This window comes from Triticum dicoccoides, chromosome 2A (genome assembly GCF_002162155.2).
Source record: "Triticum dicoccoides isolate Atlit2015 ecotype Zavitan chromosome 2A, WEW_v2.0, whole genome shotgun sequence".
Taxonomy (NCBI): domain Eukaryota; kingdom Viridiplantae; phylum Streptophyta; class Magnoliopsida; order Poales; family Poaceae; genus Triticum; species Triticum dicoccoides.
The window spans coordinates 237,711,641-237,739,301 of NC_041382.1; the positions used below are offsets into that span (position 1 = coordinate 237,711,641).

A 27,661-nucleotide genomic window follows, 5' to 3' on the forward strand; every position below is an offset into this window, starting at 1 on the left:
TGGCGGCGCGGCGGCTCGGGCCGCGGGGGCCGGCTCTGGGCTCCCCGGGCCGCGGCGGCGGCGAGGTGGCGGGTACCACGTGGCAGGAGGCGGTTGGCTGGCGGCGGTGTATCTGCCCCGGGCAGACAATGTCCCGCGGCGCGCGGTGGAAAATTAGGGTTTCGGAGGTAGGAGGAGATCTGAAAATCGGGGGGTGTTTAAATAGGCATAGAGGGAGCTAGGAGAGTCCAAATGAGGTGAGGTTTTCGGCCACGCGATCGTGATCGAACGCTCTAGATGATGGAGCAGAGTTTGGTGGGTTTTGGGCCAAATTGGAGGGGTGTTGGGCTGCAACACACACGAGGCCTTTTCGGTCCCTCCGTTAACAGTTGGAGTATCAAACGAAGTCCAAATGATACGAAACTTGACAGGCGGTCTACCGGTAGTAAACCAAGGCCGCTTGGCAAATCTCGGTCCAATCCGGAAATGTTTAATCCCCACACACGAAAGAAAGTTAGAAATGGCCACCTGAGGAGAACGAAGCGCCGGAATGCAAAACGGACAACGGGGAAAATGCTCGAATGCAAGAGACGAACACGTATGCAAATGCAATGCACATGATGACATGATATGAGATGCATGACAACGACAACAACACACGGAGACAAAAACCCGAACCCGAGATAATAAATATAACTTAACGCCGGAAACGGCAAGAGTTGGAGTACAAATAGGGAAAGTTACATCCGGGGTGTTACACCCAAGTTGCCTTCCACCACCTTTTTAGGCCTGTTGATATTAAATTAAAAATAAAGTGTTCTAAATATTTTCAGACCCTTTTATATATAATTCAACATCCCTGCAAACATTTTCCACCTATATATTAATTATCGGTAATACCTGGTATTACCCGATACTCTCTGAAACCCTTTCAGTGACCCCGAAACGATTCCGGATCCTCTCGAAACTATTCTAAATATTAAAGAAACAGCATGAATATATTCTCATCACTCCCGTCGTACTAACACTCAGCAGATCATGATTGCCTTAATCTTGTGACCCCGTAGATTCCGCAACTCATAGACATGAACGAAACCCCTTCGTTCAATGACCGATAGTGGAACCGTGGACATCCATATTGATCCCTATGTACACACGAATGATACTCGACTGAACCTCTGGTTATCATGTGATGTTCCCTTTGCTTCGCGATACCTCACAAAACCCGGGATTCACCGGTATCCTCCTAAGTCATCACATGCTCACTATACCGTTATCCTCGTTACCGGTTTTGTTCTTCTTTCTTGTTATTGTGTTCCGGCATCCCTATGACGAAGTGACCTGTATCTGGCCAATATGATGTTGTATGCCGTCACACCGAGAGGGCCTTAAGAATATCTCTTTGTCCTTGGAAGATCAAACCCCACTCTCGAGCTATCTAGTCCCTTGTCAAACTTTCCGATGAGCCTGCAAGTTGTCATTATGATCAACATGTTACGGGTGACGTTTGAGTAATACCAAAATCCACCGTACGATAAGAAGTGACTATGATACTCTCATGGTCTAAGGAGCAAAATCAACATTAACACTCCATGTTATTACAATTGAATACAAAAGATATTAACTCAATTCATAACGGACAAGTTTGGATCGATCCAATATGATGGTTCTTCTAACTTCATAATCTCAATGTTGTTTTAGGACTATCGTTACACTTAACGATATACTAAGATCTGGAAAACGCGATCACAAACAACACTTCATAATCTCAATGTTGTTTTAGGACTATCGTTACACTTAACGATATACTAAGATCTGGAAAACGTGATCACAAACAACACTTGAGCTAGTCCTAGAGGCAAGAATAGGAACCTTTTATTTAACCATTTATCATTGCAGACGTGTATATGAGTTTTCCACTAAATCGCATATTCCAGGATCATGGCAGTTATAACATAGAATATAAACTCTTTAATTATGAATATGAAAATATAATAATACAAATATTATTGGCTCTAGGGCATATTTCCAACAAAACCCCCTTAGAGTTTTTCAAGGGGATTGAAAATATAGTGCAGAGGGCGTCACATCGGGAGGCGGTGCATGTGGTTCCCACACGACTAAGTGTATCTTTTCTCCTAAAGTTTTTTTTTGTATTTTTTTGGCAATTTATTGAGCTCCGGAAGATTCCTTTGTTCACTACCATTATTTTGCTCATGTTTTTCATCTCTGTGCTAATTCCCTTCTCCGTGTAGCGCATGCAAATTGAAGGGAAAAGGAAGTATAATTGAGTTATAATGTGGATAATATCAACTATAAAGAAAAATTATAATGAAAAACAATGTTGCAAATGAACATATCAGCTCCCCCAGGCTTAGAACATCTATAGCCGCAACCTACGAATGGGTCCTCAAACGTCCGCGGACAGTGACTGAGAGGGCCTCAAATTTTGCCATTTACAGCTACAAACCCTATTTCCAAAACACCTAATACATGCAAACACATGCATGTCGATCATTTTGAATGTGTAGTCCCTGTTAGGCTGGTGTGGCTGTTACAAACACCAAATAAATTACTCGTACTTAAGATTTTCACATTCGTATTGGGTCGGCGAGTTTCAGAGTTTAGTCCCATCTCACCGCGCGAGGCAAGGTGACCAGCTTAAATAACAACATCATCCAAAAGAAATAAGCTTCAATCATCATTGCACCGTTTGCAAATGATATAGACTCTCACTATTAATCTTCTCTGCTTATCATAGAGAAGATTAATAGTCATGGTCTATATCCTTAACACATGAAACATTGATGGTTGTCGGCTCTTTTTAAATCACAACGTGTTGAACACACAGAGGGCAAGGTGCAGTCTAGTGCAAGGGTAATGACGGAGATAGTAGACGTCCTGCGCGGAGAAGCAAGTGAAAAGGAGTAGGTTAGAAGGGGATTTGGTTCACTTTTTGTGGGGGCGTGCCATTAGTCGGACGTGGCTTTTTTTATCGCTCACTGTCCAGGGCATCCGCCCAGGCGGATGGGAGGGTTTGAGGCGCCTGATTGTAGATGCTCTTAGACGTCACTTGTCGCTAAGAGAATACCGAACTTGCCAAATATGACCACATGTTTATGAAGTGAAGAGTGGATAATAAATAATACAAACCCTTACCCTAGTAGGTAAATATGATCGTGGATATTTATTTTTCCCAAGCTCTTATCCTAATACGGTTTTTACCCCATTGCCATCTTTAGCCGGCCGAATTTAATTGTGCCAAAGAAAACATGTCAAAGCATTTTCTCAAAATTAAAGAAAAACTAAGATCAAGGGTTGTCACGTCGGGAGGCGGTGCATGTGGGCCCCCATGCGGCTAACTGTGTATTTTCTCCTAAAGTTTTTCTTGTAATTTTTTTGGCAATTTATTGAGCTCCAGAAAATTCCTTTGTTCATTGCCATTATTTTGCTCATGGTTTTCATCTTTGTGCTAATTCCCTTCTCCGTGTAGTTCATGCAAATTGAAGGGGAAAAGGCATTATAATCAAGCTATAATGTGCAAAATATCGACTATAAAGAAAAAAAGTATAATAAAAACAGTGATGCAAAATGAACATATCAGCTCCCCCAAGCTTAGAACATCTACAGCCACAACCAGCAAATTTGGGCCCTCAAACGTCCACGTATGCTCCTGCGAACAGTGATCGGGTGGGCCTTAAATTTCGCCATTTATAACTACAAACCCTATTTCCAAAACACCTAATGCATGCAAACACATATACGTCGATCTTTTTGGATCTTTAGTCCGTGTTGGGCCGGTAGAACCGTTACAAACACCAAATAAATTGCTCGCACTTAAGATTTTCACATGTGTATTGGGTCAATGGGTTTCAGGGTTTAGTCTCACCTCGCCGCGCAAGGTAAGGCGAGGTGACCGACTTAAATAGCCGCGTCGTCCAGAAGCAATAAGCTTCGGTCATCATTGCACCGTTTGCCAAGGATATAGATTGTCATTATTAATCTTCTCTGCTTATCATAGAGAAGATTAATAAGTCATGGTCTATATCGTTCACAAACAGAACATTGATGGCTGCCCGGCTCTTTTCGAATCATAATGTGTCGAACTCATAGAGGACAAGGTGCAGTCCAGTGCAAGGGTGACGGTGGAGCTAGCAAACGTCTGGCGCCAAGGAGCAAGTGCAAAGGGGTAGGTCAGAAGGGGATTTGGTTCACTTTTTGTGGGGGTCGTGCCGTCAGTCGAACGTGGCGGACGCGTTCGGGCCTCCTCATATTTGCCCCATGTTTAGGATGAATATGAGGGGTCTTGATCAGCTTTGACATTTGAGACCCGTTTGGAGTGACCGTTTTTATCTTTTTTTGACCGGTAACTAACCAGGTCATCCGTCCGGACGCATGACAGAGTTTGAGGCGCCTGCTGTAGATGCTTTTTGATCTCACTTGTCGCTAAGAGAATATGGAGCTTGCTAAATATGAGCACATGTTTATAAAAGTGAGGAGTGGATAATAAATAATACAAACCCTTACCCTAATATGTATATACATATGATCATGGATATTTATTTTTTCCAAACTCTTATTCTAATAGGATTTTTACCGCAGGATTCGTGGGTAGTGGGTGCCCATTGCCGTCTTTAGCAGGCCGAACTTAACTATACCAAAAAATACCATGTCAAAGCATTTTCTCTCAAAATAAAAGAAAAACTAAGATGAACAAAAAAAGAAAAGAAAGCGGTGTCCCACTCCGAGCCCGAGCTCCTCCAGACGGATAAGCCCCCACGTGTTCTCCTCTACGCCATCACCACACCGCACAAGACTCATATTAACCCTGTCTCTGCCCGTAGACCCCACACCCTTCTTCCCCGGCCATAACAACAAAACCCCTGAAAAATCACCTCCCCCAAATCCACACGTTCCCCTCCTCACCACCGTGGGGAAAAGATCCCTCCGCTCCCCAATGGCTCTCCTCCCCCAAATCCTCCCCTCCCCGCGCCCCCATCCCCACCTCGCCGCCTCCCGCCACCCTTTCTCCCCCGCCCACGCATTCCGCACAGCGCCTCGCCTCCACGCCTCTGGCCACCGCCGCCGAGGCCGCCTCGCCGCGTCAGGGCCCGGGTCGTCGCCGTCGCCGTCGCCCGACCAGTACCCGTCCGAGCCCGACGATGGCCTTGTGGAGCTCCCTCTGTTCCCTCTCCCGCTCGTGCTCTTCCCGGACGCGACCCACGCGCTGCATATCTTCGAGTTCCGCTACCGTATCATGATGCACACCGTGCTCGACACCGACCTCCGCTTCGGCGTCGTCTTCGCCGGCTCCGACGGAGCCTCCGACGTCGGCTGCGTCGGGGAGGTCGTCAAGCACGAGCGCCTCGCTGACGACCGCTTCTTCCTCATCTGCAAGGGCCAGGAGCGGTTCCGCGTCGCCCGCATAGTCCGCAACAAGCCTTACCTCGTCGCCGCCGTGCAGTGGCTCGAGGACCGCCCGCCCGCGGAGACGCCCTCCCCTGGGGAGGACGCTGAGGCGCTCGCCGTCGAGGTCGAGGCGCTCATGCGCGACGTCATACGCATCGCCAACCGCCTCAACGGCAAGCCCGAGAAGGAGGTCGGGGACCTGCGCCGGGGCCTCTTCCCCACCCCATTCTCCTTCTACGTGGGCAACACCTTCGAGGGCGCGCCCAGGGAGCAGCAGGCGCTGCTCGAGCTTGAGGACACCGTCGCGCGGCTGCGACGGGAGCGGGACACGCTCCGCAACACTCTCAACTACCTTACCGCCGCGTCTGCCGTCAAGGACGTCTTCCCCTCGTCGCCGTCGTCGGGGTGAAGCCTTTCGCCTCTGTCCCATCTCGCTCGCCGATAAGGAGTTTGTGGAGGGTAGTGGACTAAAACCTTCTTATACTCTTTTTCGCCCTTTTCCTTTCCTTATAATTGCAAGGGTAGGCTTTATTTCAAAGTGATAGCATTTTAGCGTGTAAAATTGTACGTATAATTCATGCTGTATGTATTAACTCAAGAAAAATGCAGAGCTATGACGATGATCCATAAGCATTTTGCTCAATGAAAGCAATGCATTCAGTGTGAAATAGGACGTATTTACTCATTGGTCAGCTCTTGAGTCTAGACTGCCATTTCTCAATTTGAATTATGTTGTTTGACATGATTGGCTTACCATATAATTTTAGTTTCAGTTATGCAATGAAATCATTCCAGTAAAAAAGGTATGTGTTGTAGTAGGATACTTTAGCAGGTTTATTCATCATCAGTTGTGCATGTGTAACCGTATACTCCTTCATCTAATGTCAAAAATCGTCTTACATTATGGGACGGAAGGAGTACATTACAATGTGATGGAATCATGGAAACGGAGGCATGTCACAAATTGGGAAATGGTTTTTGACATCCAGCTGTTTAATAAGTATAACTTTCTCTCTGTTTTCTTTTTTGAATTGTATGATCCCGTAACAGGTGACTTGTTTTGTCCCACGTTTAATATTTCTTTTAATATGGTCCAGTAAAAGGTGATTCAAATTTTTATGCCATGATGAAGGTAGCATAGCAACACTCTTTGCATCCAGGAGAAAATGCAGCACTCTTTCCTGCCATCAAGTAAAAGTGTATCTACTGGCTGCTTGCAGGTGTTGAATCTCTGTACAGATGTTATCTGCATTTTCATTTTGAAAGATCTTCATTACTCTTCAGGCTGCAGATGTTTTCTGCGTGTTGGTTAAGGATTTTTTTTCCATTGTACTAGCCACAGGGAGGAAAGCGTTTAAAGATTGCATCACCTGTTCTGGTTCGGTTTGGTCTAGAGTAGCACCCTGATCCTATGGTGGTGGTTGTTCATAAATCATGATTGTCAGTCTGTTTTTTTTAGGATCGATTGTCAGTCTGTTGAACAGTCGAAACATACATAATTCTGCAGGATTTGCTTAATGTTATGTCCTGTCTACCAGTAATTTTCTGTGAGTTCTAGTAATAGGAACATCGCATTTGTGAACTGCAATCCTATCAATACGATTGTGTATGTGTGAATCCTAGTAATACTGTTTCATCATAAGCATTTCATGAATAGCACGTGTGTGAGATCTTCGGCTTAAGGTTGCCAAATTTCAAAGAAACTCTTTGCAACTCTGAACCAACTCAGCGTACGCTAGACAGCTGCTAAACATACATGGACTGGCAAATTCGCTTCTGTGCTTCCATGGACATGGGTCAGTTGTGTGCGGCGGTCATTTGCATCGTGAACAATCAAAGATCCGATGCGCTGACAAGTGCTACTGAAACCATATCCCTCGCTCGTTGAATAGCCTGAGCAAATAAAGAAGCTCGTCGTTTGACATCTTGGACGGCCTCTTCCCAGCGAGTTCGGTGGACTCTAAAGCACCGGCAATCCTTTCCTTGAAAGCCTCGACCTCTTCCGTGCTGAAACCAGCTGCTCGATCGCTGCTGTCGCCGTCTTCGTCGCTGCAGGCTTCGTCATTACCGTCGCCGTCAAGAACACCGAGGATGATGCCAGGGGCATCGCTTGTGCATCTCTCGCTTCTCTGAGACCGCTTGAGAAGATCCAGGATCTTCCTTTTCTGCTTGAAGATGGCACCGAGGGTCTTGTTCTTCTGCCCGAAGCACTCCCGCGTGAAGCCCAGCCACTCGGCGAGGTCGACCTCAGGCGGAGCCGCCCTCGGCCGGATCTCGACGAGGGAGGAGTCTACCCTGGGCATGGGAACGAAGTCCCTCTTGCTCACGTCCATGAGCAGCTTCACGTCAGCTACCATGCCAACGTTGGCCGCCAGGCGGTTATACTCCGAGTCGCCTGGTATGGCCACGAGCCGCCGCGCGAACTCCTTCTGCAGCAGGAGCGTTGCTGTCCGGAAGTGGTACGTCCCGAACAGCAGCTTCGCGATGAGCGGCGAGGAGATCCCGTAGGGGATGTTAGCCACGCAAACGTCGAACTCTGGGAATTCGGTCTCCATGGCATCCCCCTGGATCACCTGGCATGGCAATGGAGAAAGAAAATTCCATTCGTCATTTGACTTTAGGCATTTGATCGAGCAGGTGGTGGGCGCCGGCAGAGACAGACCGTGAGCTTGTGCGCCAGGTCGAGTGCCCCGAAACGGGACGTGACTGCGTCGACCATGCGCGGGTCGATCTCGACGGCGGTGACGCGGTCGACCGGGGAGGCGAGGAGGCGGGCTGTGAGGTTGCCGGTGCCGGGGCCGACCTCGAGCACGGCGTCGCCCGGACGGAGCGCGGCGTGGCGCGCGATGGCGTTGAGGACGCGTGGGTTGGTGAGCAGGTGCTGCCCCCGCGGCTTGTGTAGCCGGAAGCGCCCATCCCACGCCTCCGACGCCAGTGACGACGAGGAGGAGGACGACGAGGAGAAGGCGGCGAGGCGGGCTCGAGAGTTCGAGACGGCGCGGTTCATATCCGGTTTGGCTCGGTTCGCTCTAGAGTACGAAGTCGAACAACATCTCTCGGCTTTTGCCTTTTGTGTGAGAACAATTCCAATAGCCCTCATACAGAACTTTTCCCATAAAAGTGGTTAGAAAACCATCTTCAACTAGTAATGTGCATGTGCAACCAACGTTAATATTTAGAAAATATATTAATTGCACACGGATATTAGGTATGCTATTTTTTATGTGTTAATTTTATGATTAATGCAATATTCGGTATGACATTAATTGCATGTTAAACACGTTTAACGCTCGCCATTGAAGCAGTATAGGTTATTGGATTGACTTAGTTCGATGGCCTTTGGGTCTTTTCATATTAGTATAGACAGAAGATTTCTACGTAGATTAAAAGATAATTAACTTTTGCATCTTTGAAACCCCAAAACCTACACCCAACAGATAATAATGTAGATGAAAAAAAATTATATCACCTAACCCAAATTGTGTAAATGCAATACGTGAAGATGCAAATCACCTCCACGCGACGTAAGATTGGTCCCGCGCCAATCGTCAATTGCCCTTCAGTTTTTCCCCATCTGCATCTTCTTCCTCCAGTCGCGCCGCCGCATGCCCGCCCATTGCATCACACCGCCATCGCCTGTGCCTGTTGAGTATATGTGTTATGTGCATATTGTGTATTGGGCTCGTTTTTTAGTTCATGTATAGTTGAGATCCATGGCCCATATTTATACATCATATATACATGCCTATGCACGAAAAGCAATACATCGTGCAAACATACATGATATTAGTTTTTAGATTTTATCCCTAGTCTTCTGTTGCCGCCTCCTCCGCGCCGCCGCCCATACACCCCCGCGCCGGCCGCCGCTACTTGCTCTCCCCGCCAGCCCCGCGCGTGTTGCACCTCTCTCCTTCACCCGCACGCTAGCCTGCCGATCGCGCCCGCCCGCCTGCACCCGCTAGCTTCTACCTCCCACGCCCGAGCCGTTCGCTAGCCTGCCGATCCCGCTCGCTGCTACCTCCGTACGCCAAGTCACGCCCGACCCGCTCGCTTGCATCGCTCGCTTCGGTGTTGGTGTGCAGCTCGCCAAGTCACGCCCGAGCCGCCTGCCGCGTCCACATCGCCAGTCGCCTACCGCGTCGCCGCGAGCCGCGCACCCAAGCCGCCTGTTCTCGTGTGCGTGTCTTGCATAGCTAGCAAATCCATCAAGTCAAGGCTAGCTAGCTTTGCTAGTCAACTACATCTCGCCGGATCGTTTCTGGTGTGCCTGGTTAGCTCCGGTTGCCGCGTACGTGCGCGTCTCCGCGGAAAGCACTCGTCCTGCTCGCGTCCGATCCGAGTTGCGCCGCCAGCCGCCTGCACGCCTCCTGTTGCTGCCCAGCCGCCGCCGTCGGACCAGTGATGGTGTCAACTGGCCCGTCCGCCGTCGCCGTCGCCGTCACCAGCGCCCTACGGCGCGGCCCCGCTATCCTGTTTCGACTTGCCACACGGCTCGGTTTCGCTGTCCTCGCTGGCGTACGTCGCCGCCCCACGGCCAGCGCTCTCCGGCCAGTCCGTAGTCGTTCCGCCGTCGGCACCGATTCTGCCCGTCGACCCTTTGCTGTTGCGCGGCGCGTTCGACCCGCCTGTGTATGGGGCTCCCGCGTATTGGTGCGGGTCGTCAGCAGGCCAGCACTCGCCCGCTGGGCAGCAGCCAGACGGCGCCCAGCACCTGCAGTATTTGTCAGCGGGCCAGCAGGTTGTTCCGGCGGGCCATCCAGCCTACCCGGCACCGCATTCGTAGCTAGGGCTGCTTCCCATACCGCCTGGAGAGTACCCACCGCCGCTGCCGAGCGGTGGCTACGGCCTCCCCATGGAGTCTCCGTCCCCCTTGCCGGCCCTGCCGCCGGCACCTGGGACACGGTACTTCTTCCTGCACTGCATGCCGCTCCCACGACGAACAACTATACCAGAGGTGATGATTGGTACATGGACACCGGGGCTACGGCTCACATGTTTGCTCATCCTAATAATCTTGCCTTCTTCACTCTCGTCATCACCGACCGCCGCATCATTGTCGGCGACGGTTCCACACTCCCTATCACCCATGCCGGACACACTTCTTTTCCTTCTAATTCCATGCCTATTACTTTGTCTAATATACTTGTGTCACCTCATCTTATTAAGAACCTTGTTTCCGTTCGTCGTTTAACTCGTGAAAATTCTGTTATTGTTGAATTTGACGAGCTTGGGTTTTGTGTCAAGGACGCTCGAACCCGGATGGTGCTTCACCGATATGACAGCCTCGACGAGCTCTATCCGGTGCATCCGCCGCCCACCTCCACCACCGGCGTCGATCTCTGGCATGCTTGTTTGGGTCATCCCAACCCCGTCACACTTTGTTATATTCTTAGGAGTTTAAGTTTCAGTTTCAGTTGCCATAAGATAGAGGATCACACTTGTCATGCCTGTCGTGTCGGCAAACATGTTCGCCTCCCGTTTAATAACTCCACCACCATAGCTTCTTTTCCTTTTCAATTGATTCATAGCGATGTGTGGACCTCTTCGGTTTCTAGTAATTCGGGCTATTTATATTATCTAGTTATCCTTGATAATTATTCTCATTATGTGTGGACTTTTCCTTTGCGCAGAAAGTGGGATGCACTCTCCACTTTGAGGGCTTTTTACTCTTATGTCAGCACGCAGTTTGGGCGTTTCATCCTTGCTCTTCAGACTAACAATGGAAAAGAGTTTGACAATCTTGCTTTCCGCACTTTTCTATCGCATCATGGAAAGTTTTTCGTCTCACATGCCCGTATACTTCCTAGCAGAACAGTCGAGCCGAACGCGTCTTTCGCACTCTGAACGACTGCGTTCGCACGCTCCTGTTCCATCCTAACGTGTCGCCTTGCTTCTGGCCGGACACACTCGCTACTGCTTCTCTTCTCCTTAACCTTCGCCCTTGCCGCCACGATGGAACTATGCACCTCACCATCTTCTTTTTGGTACGCCCCATCTTATGATGGCTTGCGTATTTTTGGGTGCCTTTGCTATCCTAGCACTGCCGACTCCGCTCCTCACAAACTCGCACCTCATTCTGTTGCTTGCATCTTCATCGGCTACCCCTCCAACTCCAAGGGATATCGGTGCTATGATCCCGTCTCCCACCGTGTGTTCACTTCCCGGCACATTTACTTTGATGAGCATGTGTTTCCGTTTCACCAGGTACCCCCGGCTGTTCCTCCCGTCACCAGTGACGCGGGCTCCTCGATGCATCTCCCAGGGCGCTCACGTGCCTCTCTTGGCCCGCCCCTGGCTTTGAGGCGCGCCCCCGCATGCCGCGCCTCCTCCAGCCGCGGCGCTGGTGGCCCCTCGGCGCCCCCGGCGCCCACGGTCCCCTCGGTGCCCCGGCGCCTGTGGCCGGTCCGGTCACCCGCACCCGTACGGGCGTTTTTCGCGCGAGCTCGCGCTACGCCTCGGACAACTACGTCCATGCGGCGTCCACCTCTAAGCCGTCGCCGTTGCCGTCCTCCGTTCGAGCCGCTCTTCATGACCCGCTCTGGATGGCTGTGATGCAAGAGGAGTTTGACGCCCTGTTGCTCAACCGGATGTGGCAGCTTGTTCCCCGTCCCCGGCACGCCAATGTGATTACCGGTAAGTGGGTCTTTAAACACAAGCTCCGTCCTGATTGTACCCTTGATTGATACAAAGTGCTCTGGGTCGTTCGTGGCTTCCGACAGCATGCTGGCATCAACTTCACCGACACCTTCGCTCCAGTCGTCAAGCCCGACACGATACGCACGGTTCTCCACCTTGTGGTCTCCCGTGCTTGGCCGGTGCACCAGATGGACGTCTCCGACGCCTTTCTCCATAGTCACCTCGAGGAGCAGGTCTTCTGCCAGCAGCCCACCGGGTTTGTTGACCTGACGCTTCCCGACCACGTGTGCCTGCTTTCGCGGTCCTTGTACGGACTAGAGCAGGCTCCGCGCGCTTGGTACCAACTTATACGTCTCCAACGTATCTATAATTTTGATTGTTCCATGCTATTATATTATCTGCTTTGGATGTTAATGGGCTTTATTTTACACTTTTATATTATTTTTGGGACTAACCTACTAACCCAAGGCCCAGTGCAAATTGCTGTTTTTTGCCTATTTCAGTGTTTCACAGAAAAGGAATATCAAACAGAATCCAAACGGAATGAAACCTTCGCGAGAGTTCTTTTTGGAACAAATGTGATCCAGAGGACTTGGAGTGGACATCAAGAAACAAACGAGGAGTCCGCGAGGCAGGGGGACACGCCCTCCCCCTCGTGGGCCCCTCGTGGCTCAGCCGACCTACTTCTTCCTCCTATATATATATTCATATACCCCCAAAACATCGAGGAGCACCACGAAACCCTATTTCCACCGCCGCAACCTTCTGTACCCAAGAGATCCCATCTTGGGGCCTTTTCCGGAGCTCCGTTGGAGGGGGCATCGATCATGGAGGGCCTCTACATCAACTCCATGGCCTCTCCGGTGATGTGTGAGTAGCTTGCTTCACACCTTCGGGTCCATAATTATTAGCTAGATGGCTTCTTCTCTCTCTTTGTATCTCAATACAAAGTTCTCCTCGATCTTCTTGGAGATCTATTCGGTGTAACTCTTTTTGCGGTGTGTTTGTCGAGACTCGATGAATTGTGGGTTTATGATCAAGTCTATCTGTCGGCGTTCTGGGAACGGGGGTCCCCAGACTTGCCTGCCTGCGGCCTGCGGTGTGGCTCAAAGGGGGGCCCAGCACGGCCCATCTTCACCAACACAGACCCAATACCCTCGCGAGGGGCCAAGCCTCGCAGGGCGGACGACGCGGAGCTTCCTCAGGCACGGCCTCATCATGCTGGCTCGCGAGGAGGCGGAGAGAGCAAGGCGGGGTACCTCACGAGGTGCCCGTGACACAAGCCATGACGACCAAAGGCGCCAGGCGGGTGCCAGCCCGCGCAGCGTCCTCCTCTCCTCTTTGGTGCAAAGGGAGCAAGCGCAGCAACGGAGTACCGAGGCATCAGGAAAAGGTTGCCATTTCGGTGCAACAAGACCAAGACCAGGAGGACTGCAAGACGGAGGTCATTGTGGAGCCCAAGACGGCGTCACCACCAGAGCTTTGTGCAGGCGAAGACTACTTTTGTCAGGATAGTTGGTACTAGTTGTCCCCCTTCAAATTAGCCCGTCATTGTTGGCTCCCTTCCCGCTCGATATTTGAGAAAAGGACCATGGCCTCTATAAATAGGACCAACCACCCACAGAACGAGAGAGAGACGGGGGAAGAGGAAAAAGACGAGAGAAGGAAAAGAGAAGGAAGGAGAGAGAGAGAGAAGGGTGACTGAACTCCTCCCAGCAGTTCATCGCCCCAGCCAAGAGCAGACCCTCGCGAGGCTGTTCTCCCTTGTATTGTTCATCATCATCAGCCCAAGAGGCAATCCACCACACCACACACTGGAGTAGGGTATTACACCACAACGGTGGCCCGAACCAGTATAAACCCTGTGTCATTCATGTTGTTCTTTCCATTGCTTAGATCCTAGCGAGGCGGAGGGGTGCAGGTAGGTAGGAGGTGAAATCTCCACGCGCACCCCAGTGTTCGAACCTCAAGGGTCTGCCGGAACCCGAAATCCGACATTTGGCGCGCCAGGTAGGGGGTGCACCGAAGTTTTCTCTTCCGCCACCGCCACGGCCTGCCTCGCGATGAGTAGCGCGTCGCCCGCTCTGGCCGCCGGCGCCAGCACGTGGCCAGGGGGCTCCGAGCCCTGGCCCCAGTCCTGCAACGGGTACGATGGTCGGACAAGTTCAGGCCAACGACGCCGCCGCGCTACGGCGGCGCGACAGATCCGCTGGCCTTCTTGTCGGAGAGCGAGGAGGCCCCCCTCGAAGTTGGAGGTGACGATAGGGTCATGGCCAACTGGCTCCCCATGGCCCTCACCAGCGCTCCGCGCCCATGGCTGCTCCACCTGCCGGAAACCTCCGGGGCCTCTTGGGAAGAGCCCCGCAGCCTCTTCCCCGCCCATCGCGCTACACCAACACCCCCGGTCGTCGCGGTCCTCCTGGCGGCTCGCAGGCGCCGCCTACAAGTAACCACGTCAAGCCATTCATCCGCCGGGTCAGCGCCGCTTCCACACGGCAGGAGGCTCTCCCGGACCAGGCGGCGTTCAAGGCCGGCCTGACCTTCAGCTCGGAGGACCACCCCTCCAACTCGGCCTGCTCGGGTGCGCTCCCCATGCTATGCACACCCACCATCTGCCAGGTGGCCGTCACCAGAACTCTCATCGATGGCGGTGCGGGCCTCAGCGTGCTGTCGGTCGAGGCCTTCAACCTCCTCTGCATACCCCTGGAACGGCTGCAACCCAGCCGGCCCTTCTCTGGCATTGGGGGTGGATCATCCAGCTCCTTGGGATAGATTCGTCTCCCAGTAACCTTCGGCACCTACAACAACTTCCGCATGGAGCTGGTCGACTTCGACATCGCCCCCATCGGCCTCCCCTACAACGCCATCCTCGGCTACCCAGCGCTGGCCCAGTTCATGGTCGCGACGCACCCGGCGTACAACCTCATGAAGATGCCCGGGAGCAGCGGTGTCCTCACCGTGCACGGGGACACAGGAGACGCGCTGCGGGTACTCAAGCTCGCCTTCAAGACTGCGGCGTCGGCACACCCCGCCGGCTTGGAGACCCCTGAGCCCAAGGGGGCTGCACCCGCCAAGAAGAAACAGTTGTTCACCCAAGACCAAGCAGATACCCGTCGATGAGGACGGGTCCACCAACGCCACTTTCACCATAGGCGCCAACCTCGAACCCAAGCAGGAGGAGGCCCTGGTCAAGTTCCTGCGCACGAACAAGAAGGTATTCGCTTGGGAGCCTGACCAGTTGGTGGGGATCCCTAGGAGCATAATCGAGCATCACCTCAACGTGTGCCCCAACATGCGTCCCGTGAAGCAGAAGGCAAGACGGCAGTCCACAGAAAAGCAGGCCTTCATCGTCCAAGAGACCCGCAAACTAGAAGCCGCTGGGGTCATTCGCAAGGTCCGATACACGGGTTGGTTGGCCAACCCTGTCGTTGTGCCAAAGAAGGGAGGGAAGGAGCGCATGTGTGTCGACTTCACCAACCTCAACAAGGCATGCCCGCAAGATCCGTTCCCGCTCCCCCGCATCGACCAGATCATCGATTCCATCATAGAATGTGACCTGCTATGCTTCCTGGATGCCTTCTCTGGGTATCACCAGATCAAGATGGCGGTAGAAGACGTCGAAAAGACAGCCTTCCTAACCCCGTGTGGGGTGTACTGCTACACATGCATGCCATTTGGGCTGCGTAACGCAGGGGCGACCTTTCAGCGGCTGATGCACATCACTTTGGGCCCGCAACTCGGGAAGAATGTTGAGGCTTACGTTGATGACATTGTGGTGAAGTCTCGGGAGGCCAGGACCCTGATACAAGACCTGGAGGAAACCTTCGCGAGCCTCAACGCAGTGAACCTGTGGCTCAACCCAGAGAAGTGTGTGTTCGGAGTCCCCTCGGGCAAGCTCTTGGGTTTCCTCGTGTCCCACCGAGGCATCGAGGCTAACCCGGAGAAGGTCAAGGCGGTCGAGGACATGAGCCCGCCGAAGACCCTCAGAGAAATGCAGAAGCTCACTGGGCGCGTGACCGCGCTAGGGAGCTTCATCTCAAAGTTGGGGGAGCGAGCGCTGCCCTTCTTCCAGCTAATGAAGAAAAAGGGGCCCTTTGAATGGACCGAAGAGGCCGACAAGGCTTTCCAAGATCTCAAGAGATACCTGACCAGCCCTCCAGTCATGGTGGCTCCGCACCCTCAAGAGCCCCTGGTGCTTTACCTCGCCGCCACTCCCTACTCCGCCAGCGCAGCCCTGGTGGCGGTTAGGGAGGAGCGTCGAATCAAAACCGCAGCAGCAGCCCGGGACAAGGCAAAACAGGAACAAGGAAGGCCCACAGAAACCGCCATCGTGGCTGAGGAGGATCAGCCACCGCAGAGGAGTGCACCGGAGGCGGAAGAGGCCCCTCTCCCAGATGGCCAGCCTCCGGAGGGCTCATCGCCTCAGGAGGCGCCATGGACTCCGGAGGGCGCCACCAGCACTGACGCACCCAACCTCGTTGAGCACCCGGTGTACTTCGTCAGCACGGTGTTGCGGGACGCGAGGGCATGGTACCCCATGCCTCAGAAGCTCCTCCTCGCGCTACTGGTGGCCTCGCGCAAGCTGCGGCACTATTTTCAGGGTCACCCCATCAAGGTCGTCTCGTCATACCCCTTTCGTGGCCGTTCGCAGTCTGGGGGCTGGACATCTTGGGCCCGTTTCCTCGGGCGCCTGGGGGCTACCGCTACCTCTACGTCGCCGTGGACAAGTTCACCAAGTGGGCTGAAGTAGAGGCTGTCCGCACCATTCCCGCGGGTTCCGCGGTCAAGTTCATCAAGGGAATCGTGAGCCGATTCGGGGTGCCGAACCGCATCATCATGGACAACGGTTCGCAGTTCACCAGTAACCTTTTCAAAACATACTGTGCTAACCTTGGAACGCAGATATGCTACGCTTCGGTGGCGCACCCCCGAAGCAACGGCCAGGTCGAGAGAGCCAATGCAGAGGTCCTGAGGGGCCTCAAGACCAGGACGTTCAAGAAGAAGCTGGAGGCCTGCGGCAGGGGTTGGTACGACGAGCTTTAGTCCGTGTTGTGGTCCATCCGCACAACCGCGACCAAGCCGACTGGAGAGACCCCGTTCTTCCTGGTCTACGGAGCCGAAGCGGTCCTCCCTCACGAGGTCAGACGTCGCTCTGCGCGGGTCCTGGCGTTCGACGAGGCGCAGCAGGACGCCATGCGGGGGATGGACCTCGTGCTGGGGGAGGAACGTCGCCGAGAAGCCGCGCTGCGAGCGGCGAGGTACCAACAGGCACTGCGGCGATATAACTGCCGCAACATCCGCCCCAGAACTCTCGAGGTAGGAGACCTCGTGCTCAGGCAGGTTCTCTCCAGGGAGGGGCTGCACAAGCTCTCTCCCATGTGGGAGGGCCCGTTCAAAGTTGTTCATGTGTCCAGGCCCGGCTCCGCGCGCTTGGAGACTCAGGAGGGGGTGCCGGTCCAGAACGCATGGAACATCCAGCACCTCCGGAGGTTCTACCCCTAAAAAGGCCCAGAGCCTGTGAAGAAGGCGAATGCCTGTGAAGCTGTCGCGTTTGGGAAAAGGCCCAGAGCCTGTGAAGAAGGCGAATGCCTGTGAAGCTGTCGCGTTTTGGAAAAGGCCCAGAGCCTGTGAAGAAGGCGAATGCCTGTGAAGCTGTCGCATTTTGGAAAAGGCCCAGAGCCTGTGAAGAAGGCGAATGCCTGTGAAGCTGTCGCGTTTTGGAAAAGGCCCGGAGCCTGTGAAGAAGGCCAACGCCTGTGAAGCTCGCCGCCCGTGACACTCTCACGTAATAATGAGTTGGGGCTGTACACGCCCCGGAGTCTCAGGAGCGCCGACCTCAGGCCCTGGGGCTCCCTCCCACGCCCAGTGGCAGCACTTAGCTCCGCGCTGGTGAGAAGACATTGAAGACTAGATTAGGTGCCGGACGCGGCTTTTCATTTGCTTTCCGCAGTTGGCTTGTTCCTTCCCATTCGAAGTTTTATTGAAGTTGTTGCCGTCTTTGGCTTGTGGTTCTTCGACTTTTCACTCTCCTACCTCGATTTCTCTTATGCAAGGCCTCGCGAGGGGGGGGGGGACTGCTGAGCGCCCTCGCGAGTGTTCTCGTCCTAGTCGTTCAAAGGATCCGCGACCTGGGTCCATTACAGGAGCACCCCTCCAGTCCGTGCCCCACGGGCATCGCGACACGAACACAGGGCCTGGGTCGGTCGCCCCCCCCCTACGGCTGGGGCCGGGAACTATCCACACACGGGCATGTAGCCGGAAGGCACGATAACGGAAGCAAAACGATGATTAACAGTAATAACCCAAACACGCCCCCGCGGGGCTCCACACTATTGTCTTTTTTACGCAGGAAAAAAGGAAAAGAAAGAACAGATCAGGTGCAGCTCGCCTCACACCGGCCTGCAGGGAAGACTTGAGCTGCCTCCGGGGCTCAGGCAGACTCTCTCTCGTGCTTCACCGGGGCACGACGGCGGGCGGACACGCTACCACCCCCCAAGCAGATGCGACGACGTGGAGGCTGACCGCGGCCACCGCTGGAAGAGTCGCCACCTGAAGAAGAACTGGAGAAGTTTGGGGAACCCCGAGTGCCGCCAGTCACGCGAGCGCTGTCTTCTCCATCGTCACCGGAGCTAGGCTCCCGCCCGTGGTCGTCGTCCTAGGGGCAGCACCCTGCGCGGTGACCATCTTCCCCAAACACCCTCACGTAGAGGGTGGCATCACCGTCAAACTTGAAGTGCAGGGTGCAACGACGGCTTAGGCCACGCGCGCGGGCAAACGTCTGCCAACCGCGGGCCAAGGCCAGGCTCCCGGCTGTGGAGACCTCCAGTGAAGCCCATGAGGCCTGGCTGCAGCAGCCGTCGGCCTGAAGCCAGAGGCCGCCCGGAGCGCCGGCCAGGAGCTCGCCGAGGAGGAAGCGAGGAAGCGGAAGCCGGGTGCTAGTCGGCTCCGCCGACCACACGACGAACTCCGGTAGCACCTCTGCAGTGTGAGAGCACGGCCTAGGGGACGCGCGACCGGAGCGCGCCCCCCGGCCGCAACGATCCGCCCGTCGCCGCGCTGGAAATTGTCTCCATGGCCGCGGGGAGCTGCCGTGGTGGCCACAGGATGTTTGCGAGGGCGCCCTCGGCCGCGCTTAGGCGGGGGAGAGGCAGGCTCAACTTGGTGAGCCTTCCCCTTCTCTGCGGCCGAGAACCTCCTCGACGGGGCCATGAAGAAGAAGAAGAAGCAAGGGGGGATGAACTGGAAGGGCGCACGCCGTTCCGTACTTATAGCCGGCGAAGGCCAACCGTCGACCTCCACGATCGCAGGTAATCATGACCCGCTTTGCATGCAGGAACTTGTCCAATCCGTGCAGTTGCCGAGGCGCCATGGGGAAGTGGAGACGCCCACGTCCATTCAACCGCCACGTGGCACCCAAGGCCGCAGGCTGTTAGGGCCCGCGGCGCTTCGCTCTTGCCCTTCCGCCTCCCTGCACGGCCAAGTCTGGGCGCGCCTTGGGCCTGGGGGCTACTGTCGGCATTCTGGGAACGGGGGTCCCCAGACATGCCTGCCTGCGGCCTACGGCGTGGCTCAAAGGGGGGCCCAGCACGGCCCATCTTCACCAACACAGACCCAAGACCCTCACGAGGGGCCAAGCCTCGAGGGGCGGACGACGCGGAGCTTCCTCAGGCACGGCCTCATCAGGCTGGCTCGCGAGGAGGCGGAGAGAGCAAGGCGGGGTACCTCACGAGGTGCCCGTGACGCAAGCCATGACGACCAAAGGCGCCAGGCGGGTGCCAGCCCGCGCAGCGTCCTCCTCTCCTCTTTGGTGCAAAGGGAGCAAGCGCAGCCGCGGAGTACCGAGGCATCAGGCAAAAGTTGCCATTTCGGTGCAACAAGACCAAGACCAGGAGGACTGCAAGACGGAGGTCATTGTGGAGCCCAAGACGGCGTCACCACCAGAGCTTTGTGCAGGCGAAGACTACTTTTGTCAGGATAGCTGGTACTAGCTGTCCCCCTTCAAATTAGCCCGCCATTGTTGGCTCCCTTCCCTCTCGATATTTGGGAAGAGGACCAGGGCCTCTTTAAAGAGGACCAACCACCCACAGAACGAGAGAGAGACGGGGGAAGAGGAAAAAGACGAGAGAAGGAAAAGAGAAGGAAGGAGAGAGAGAGAGAAGGGTGACTGAACTCCTCCCAGCAGTTCATCGCCCCAGCCAAGAGCAGACCCTCGCGAGGCTGTTCTCCCTTGTATTGTTCATCATCATCAGCTCAAGAGGCAATCCACCACACCACACACTGGAGTAGGGTATTACACCACAACGGTGGCCCGAACCAGTATAAACCCTGTGTCATTCGTGTTGTTCTTTCCATTGCTTAGATCCTAGCGAGGTGGAGGGGTGCAGGTAGGTAGGAGGCGAAATCTCCGCGCGCACCCCAGTGTTCGAACCTCAAGGGTCTGCCGGAACCCGAAATCCGACACTATCTATGAACAATATTTGATTCTTCTCTGAAATATTTTATGTAGGCTTGGTTTATCTTTGCAAGTCTCTTCGAATTATCAGTTTGGTTTGGCCTACTAGATTGATCTTTCTTGCAATGGGAGAAGTGCTTAGCTTTGGGTTCGATCTTGCGGTGCTCGATCCCAGTGTTAGAAAGGGAAACGACACGCATTGTATTGTTGCCATCGAGGATAAAAAGATGGGGTTTATATCATATTGCTTGAGTTTATCCCTCTACATCATATCATCTTGCCTAATGCATTACTCTATTCTTATGAACTTAATACTCTAGATGCATGGTGGATAGCGGTCGATGTGTGGAGTAATAGTAGTAGATGCAGGCCGGAGTCAGTCTACTTGTCACGGACATGATGCCTATATACATGATCATGCCTAGATATTCTCATAATTATTCGCTTTTCTATCAATTGCTCGACAGTAATTTGTTCACCCACCGTAATACTTATGCTATCTTGAGAGAAGCACTAGTGAAACCTACGAGCCCCAGGTCTATCTGTTATCATATAAGTTTCCAATCTACTTTACTTTGCAATCTTTACTTTCAATCTTTCTCATAAAAATACCAAAAATATTTATCTTATTATTATTATCTCTATCAGATCTCACTCTCGTAAGTGACCGTGAAGGGATTGACAACCCCTTTATCGTGTTGGTTGCGAGGTTCTTATTTGTTTGTGTAGGTACGAGGGACTTGCGTGTGGCCTCCTACTGGATTGATACCTTGGTTCTCAAAAATTGAGGGAAATACTTACGCTACTTTGCTGCATCACCCTTTCCTCTTCAAGGGAAAACCAACGCAGTGCTCAAGAGGTAGCAAGAAGGATTTCTGGCGCCGTTGCTGGGGACACTACACACAAGTCAAGACATACCAAGTACCCATCACAAACTCTTATCCCTCGCATTACATTATTTGTCATTTGCCTCTCATTTTCCTCTCCCCCACTTCAACCTTGCCGTTTTATTCGCCTTTCCCTGTTTATTTCTCTTGTGCCATGGCCGATTCAAAAAGGGCTAAGGGTCCTCTCCCGGGTTTTACTCTGGATAGTCCCTCTGTCCTCTCTAAGCTCATAAATAATTATGCTATGGAAAGACCTACCGGGGTTATCAATGAGAGTTTGAATAATTTTGATGAAGATGATCCCGGAATTTTTCGTTATTTATTTGATGAATCTTTGAAAGATGCTTGGGATAGGCTATTAAGGATCCAGGCTAGTTATGTGCCCCAATATCAAATTGAGATATACCTGAAAAGCTTTTATATTGGTTTACCCTCTTCGTTCAAACAAGTTCTAGATTCTATTTTTGAGGAAGGTTTTCTTGAGGGGGATCAAAGAAATGAGGGCTAGTTTAGATACAAATTTCCGTAACATGATTAATCTTTCTTCCACCATTAATGGCCACGTCCTCTCTCAAAATATAAAGATAAATGCTATAGAAAAGAAATTTTCTCTTTTGTTTCCCAATACCAAATATGGTAATACCTAGATCTTGTTGGGGAACGTAGTAATTTCAAAAAAAATCCTACACACACGCAAGATCATGGTGATGCATAGCAACGAGAGGGGAGAGTGTTGTCTACATACCCTCGTAGACCGGAAGCGGAAGCGTTAGCACAACGCGGTTGATGTAGTCGTACGTCTTCACGGCCCGACCGATCAAGCACCGAAACTACGGCACCTCCGAGTTCTAGCACACGTTCAGCTCGATGATGATCCCTGGACTCCGATCCAGCAAAGTGTCGGGGATGAGTTTCGTCAGCACGACAGCGTGGTGACGATCTTGATGTTTTACCATCGTAGGGCTTCGCCTAAGCACCGGTACAATATTATCGAGGACTATGGTGGAGGGGGGCACCGCACACGGCTAAGAGATCAATGATCAACTGTTGTGTCTATGGGGTGCCCCCTGCCCCCGTATATAAAGGAGTGGAGGAGGGGGCCGACCAAGGAGGGTGGCGCACCCTAGGGGGGAGTCCAACTCCCACAGGGAGTAGGACTCCCCTTTTTCCTATTAGGAGTAGGAGAGGGAAGGAAGAGGAAGAAGGGAGGAAGGAAAGGTGGGGCCGCCCCCCCTCCCAATTTGGATTGGGCTTGGGGGGGGGCGCACCCTCCCTTGCTCCTTTCCCCTCCTTTCCACTAAGGCCCAATAAGGCCCATATACCTCCCGGGGGGTTCCGATAACCTCCCGGTGATCTAGTATTGTCCCAATCTCACCCGGAACCTTTCCGGTGTCCAAATATAGTCTTCCAATATATCGATCTTTATGTCTCTACCATTTCGAGACTCCTCGTCAAGTCCATGATCACATCCGGGACTCCGAACAACCTTCGGTACATCAAAATATATAAACTCATAATGAAACTGTCATCGTAACGTTAAGTGTGCGGAGCCTACGGGTTCGAGAACAATGTAGACATGACCGAGACACGTCTCCGGTCAATAACCAATAGCGGAACCTGGATGCTCATATTGGCTCCTACATATTCTATGAAGATCTTTATCGGTCAGACCGCATAACAACATATGTTTGTTCCCTTTGTCATCGGTATGTTACTTGCCCGAGATTCGATTGTCGGTATCTCAATACCTAGTTCAATCTTGTTACCGGCAAGTCTCTTTACTCGTTTTGTAATACATCATCTTGCAACTAACTTATTAGTTGCATTGCTTGCAAGGCTTAAGTGATGTGCATTACTGAGAGGGCCCAGAGATACCTCTCCGACAATCGGAGTGACAAATCCTAATCCCGAAATACGCCAACCCAACATGTACCTTTGGAGACACCTGTGTTGTTTTGGGTTGGCATATTTCGGGATCTCGATAGTAGTGATACACATATTCATAATGTTGAAGCCAAAAGATGCAGAGTTGATAATGATAGTGCAACTTATTTGTGGCACTGCCGTTTAGGTCATATCGGTGTAAACACATGAAGAAACTCCATACTGATGGACTTTTGGAACCACTTGATTATGAATCACTTGCTACTTGCGAACCGTGCCTCATGGGCAAGATGACTAAAACGCCATTCTCCGATTGGTAGCACACAAAGTGTTCCTCCGGTAAACAGGAGTTGCATAATCTCATAGTCATAGGAACATGTATAAGTCATGAAGAAAGCAATAGCAACATACTAAACGATCGGGTGCTAAGCTAATGGAATGGGTCATGTCAATCACATCATTCTCCTAATGATGTGATCCTGTTAATCAAATGACAACTCATGTCTATGGTTAGGAAACATAACCATCTTCGATTAATGAGCTAGTCAAGTAGAGGTATACTAGTGACACTTTGTTTGTCTATGTATTCACACAAGTATTATGTTTCCGGTTAATACAATTCTAGCATGAATAATAAACATTTATCATGATATAAGGAAATAAATAATAACTTTATTATTGCCTCTAGGGCATATTTCCTTCAGATCTATCCTTGCTTGTATGCCTAGCTAGGGGCGTTAAACGATAGCGCTTGTTGGGAGGCAACCCACTTTTATTTTTGTTCCTTGGTTTTTGGTTCTGTTTAGTAATAAATAATTTGTCTAGCCTCTGTTTAGATGTGGTTTTATGCTTTTAATTAGTGTTTGTGCCAAGTAGAACCTTTGGGAAGACTTGGGGAAAGTCTTTGCGATCTTGCTGTAAAAAACAGAAACTTTAGCGCTCAGGAGATTTGCTGCCATTTTTTTTACTGGAGAGTGCTATTTAGTTAATTATTTTTACAGATGATTCATAGATAAATTACTCACGTCTAGCAATTTATTTTAGAATTTTTGTGGTTCCTGAAGTATTTGAAACCTACAGATTACTACAGGCTGTTCTGTTTTTGACAGATTCTGTTTTTTGTGTGTTGTTTCCTTATTTTGATGAATCGATGGCTAGTATTTGAGTGTATGAACCATAGAGAAGTTGGAATATAGTAGGTCTAACACCAATATATGTAAAAAATGAGCTCATTACAGTACCTTGAAGTGGTGGTTTGTTTTCCTTTACTAACGGAGCTCACAAGATTTTCTTTTAAGTTTTTCGTTGTGAAGTTTTCAAGTTTTGGGTACAGATTTGATGGATTATGGAACAAGGAGTGGCAAGAGCCTAAGCTTGGGGTTCCCAAAGCACCCCAAGGTAAAATCAAAGGACAACCAAAAGCCAAAGCTTGGGGATGCCCTGGAAGGCATCCCCTCTTTCGTCTTCGTCCATCGGTAACTTTACTTGGAGCTATACTTTTATTCACCACATGATATGTGTTTTACTTGGAGCGTCTTGTATGATTTGAGTCTTTGCTTTTTAGTTTACCACAATCATCCTTTCTGTACACACCTTTTGGGAGAGACACACATGAATTGGAATTTATTAGAATACTCTATGTGCTTCACTTATATCTTTTGAGCTAGATAATTTTGCTCTAGTGCCTAGCTTATATCTTTTAGAGCACGGTGGTGGTTTTTTTTATAGAAATTATTTATCTCTCGTGCTTCACTTATATTATTTGAGAGTCCTTTAGAACATCATGGTAATTTTCTTTGGTTATGAATTTAGTCCTAATATGATAGGCATCCAAGATCGGTATAATAAAAACTATCATAAAAAGTGCATTGAATACTATGAGAAGTTTGATACTTGATGATTGTCTTGAGATATGGAGATGGTGATATTAGAGTCATGCTAGTTGAGTAGTTGTGAATTTGATAAATACTTGTTCTAAAGTTTGTGATTCCCGTATCATGCACGTTGTTGGGGAATGTAGTAATTTCAAAAAATTTCCTACGCACACGAAAGATCATGTGATGCATAGCAACGAGAGGGGAGAGTGTGATCTACGTACCCTTGTAGACCGACAGCGAAAGCGTTAGCACAACGCGGTTGATGTAGTCGTACGTCTTCACGGCCCGGCCGATCAAGCACCGAAACTACGACACCTCTGAGTTTTAGCACACGTTCAGCTCGATGACGATCCCCGGACTCCGATCCAGCAAAGTGTCGGGGAAGAGTTCCGTCAGCACGACGGCGTGGTGACGATCTTGATGTACTACTGCTGCAGGGCTTCGCCTAAGCACCGCTACAATATTATCAAGGACTATGGTGGCTGGGGCGCCGCACACGGCTAAGGAATAGATCACGTGGATCAACTTGTGTCTTTGGGGTGCCCCTTGCCTCAGTATATAAAGGATGGAGGAGGAGGAGGCCGGCCAAGGTTGGTGCGGCCAGGATGTGGAGTCCTACTAGGACTCCAAGTCCTAGTAGGAATCCACCAAGAGGGGAGGAAGGGAGAAGGAAGTGGAGGAGAGGGAGAGGTGGCCGGCCCCCTTTTCCCTAGTCCAATTCGGACCAGAGGGGAGGGGGGCGCAGCAGCCCCTTGGCCCTTTCTTCTCTTCCCACTAAAGCCCATCAAGGCCCATTGCTTCTCCCGTAACTACCCGGTACTCTGAAAAATACCCGAATCACTCGGAACCTTTCCGATGTCCGAATATAGTCGTCCAATATATCAATCTTTACGTCTCGACCATTTCGAGACTCCTCGTCATGTCCCCGATCTCATCCGGGACTCCGAACTCCTTCGGTACATCAAAACTCATAAACTCATAATATAACTGTCATCAAAACCTTAAGCGTGTGGACCCTATGGGTTTGAGAACAATGTAGACATGACCGAGACACGTCTCTGGTCAATAACCAATAGCGAGACCTGGATGCCCATATTGGCTCCTACATATTCTATGAAGATCTTTATCGGTCAGACCGCATAACAACATACGTTGTTCCCTTTGTCATCGGTATGTTACTTGCCCGAGATTCGATCGTCGGTATCCAATACCTAGTTCAATCTCGTTACCGGCAAGTCTCTTTACTCGTTCCGTAATACATCATCTCACAACTAACTTATTAGTTGTAATGCTTGCAAGGCTTATGTGATGTGCATTACCGAGAGGGCCCAGAGATACCTCTCCGACAATCGGCGTGACAAAACCTAATCTCGAAATACGCCAACCCAACATGTACCTTTGGAGACACCTGTAGTACTCCTTTATAATCACCCAGTTACGTTGTGACGTTTGGTAGCACCCAAAGTGTTCCTCCGGTAAACGGGAGTTGCATAATCTCATAGTTATAGGAACATGTATAAGTCATGAAGAAAGCAATAGCAACATACTAAACGATCGGGTGCTAAGCTAATGGAATGGGTCATGTCAATTAGATCATTCACTTAATGATGTGATCCCGTTAATCAAATAACAACTCCTTGTTTATGGTTAGGAAACATAACCATCTTTGATTAACGAGCTAGTCAAGTAGAGGCATACTAGTGACACTCTGTTTGTCTATGTATTCACACATGTATTATGTTTCCGGTTAATACAATTCTAGCATGAATAATAAACATTTATCATGATATAAGGAAATAAATAATAACTTTATTATTGCCTCTAGGGCATATTTCCTTCAGTCTCCCACTTGCACTAGAGTCAATAATCTAGTTCACATCGCCATGTGATTTAACACTAAGAGTTCACATCACCATGTGATTAACACCCATAGTTCACATCGTCATGTGACCTATACCCAAAGGGTTTACTAGAGTCAATAATCTAGTTCACATCATTTATGTGATTAACACCCAAAGAGTACTAAGGTGTGATGATGTTTTCCTAGTGAGATAATTTTAGTCAACGGGTCTGTCACATTCAGATCCGTAAGTATTTTGCGAATTTCTATGTCAACAATGCTCTGCACGGAGCTACTCTAGTTTATTGCTCCCACTTTCAATATGTATCTAGATCGAGACTTAGAGTCATCCAGATCTGTGTCAAAACTTGCATCGACGTAACTTTTTACGACGAACCTTTTGTCACCTCCATAATCGAGAAATATTTCCTTATTCCACTAAGGATAATTTTGACCAATGTCCAGTGATCTACTCTTAGATCACTATTGTACTCCCTTGCTTAACACAGTGTAGGGTATACAATAGATCTGGTACACATCATGGCATACTTTATAGAACCTATGGCTGAGGCATAGGGAATGACTTCCATTCTCCTTCTATCTTCTGCCGTGGCCGGGCTTTGAGTCTTACTCAACTTCACACCTTGTAACACAGGCAAGAAACCTTTTCTTTGACTGTTCCATTTTGAACTACTTC

At 51.0% G+C, this 27,661-nt stretch overlaps 2 protein-coding genes across 2 annotated transcripts; one reads left to right on the forward strand and one right to left on the reverse strand.

Annotated features, from left to right (window-relative positions):
- The first annotated feature begins 4,921 nt into the window (after window positions 1-4,921).
- On the forward strand, window positions 4,922-6,130 carry LOC119354343 (lon protease-like). Its single transcript, XM_037621077.1, has one exon. The coding sequence runs from the start codon at window positions 4,937-4,939 to the stop codon at window positions 5,795-5,797; it is 861 nt and encodes a 286-aa protein (XP_037476974.1). The 5' UTR covers window positions 4,922-4,936; the 3' UTR covers window positions 5,798-6,130.
- Window positions 6,131-6,848: 718 nt separating this feature from the next.
- LOC119354342 (ribosomal RNA small subunit methyltransferase, mitochondrial-like) lies at window positions 6,849-8,410 on the reverse strand. Its single transcript, XM_037621076.1, has 2 exons — window positions 8,051-8,410; window positions 6,849-7,961 (listed from the first exon to the last, which is right to left on the reverse strand). Exons 1-2 carry the CDS (start codon window positions 8,393-8,395, stop codon window positions 7,248-7,250), a joined length of 1,059 nt encoding a protein of 352 aa, XP_037476973.1. The 5' UTR covers window positions 8,396-8,410; the 3' UTR covers window positions 6,849-7,247.
- Between the last annotated feature and the right edge of the window lie 19,251 nt (window positions 8,411-27,661).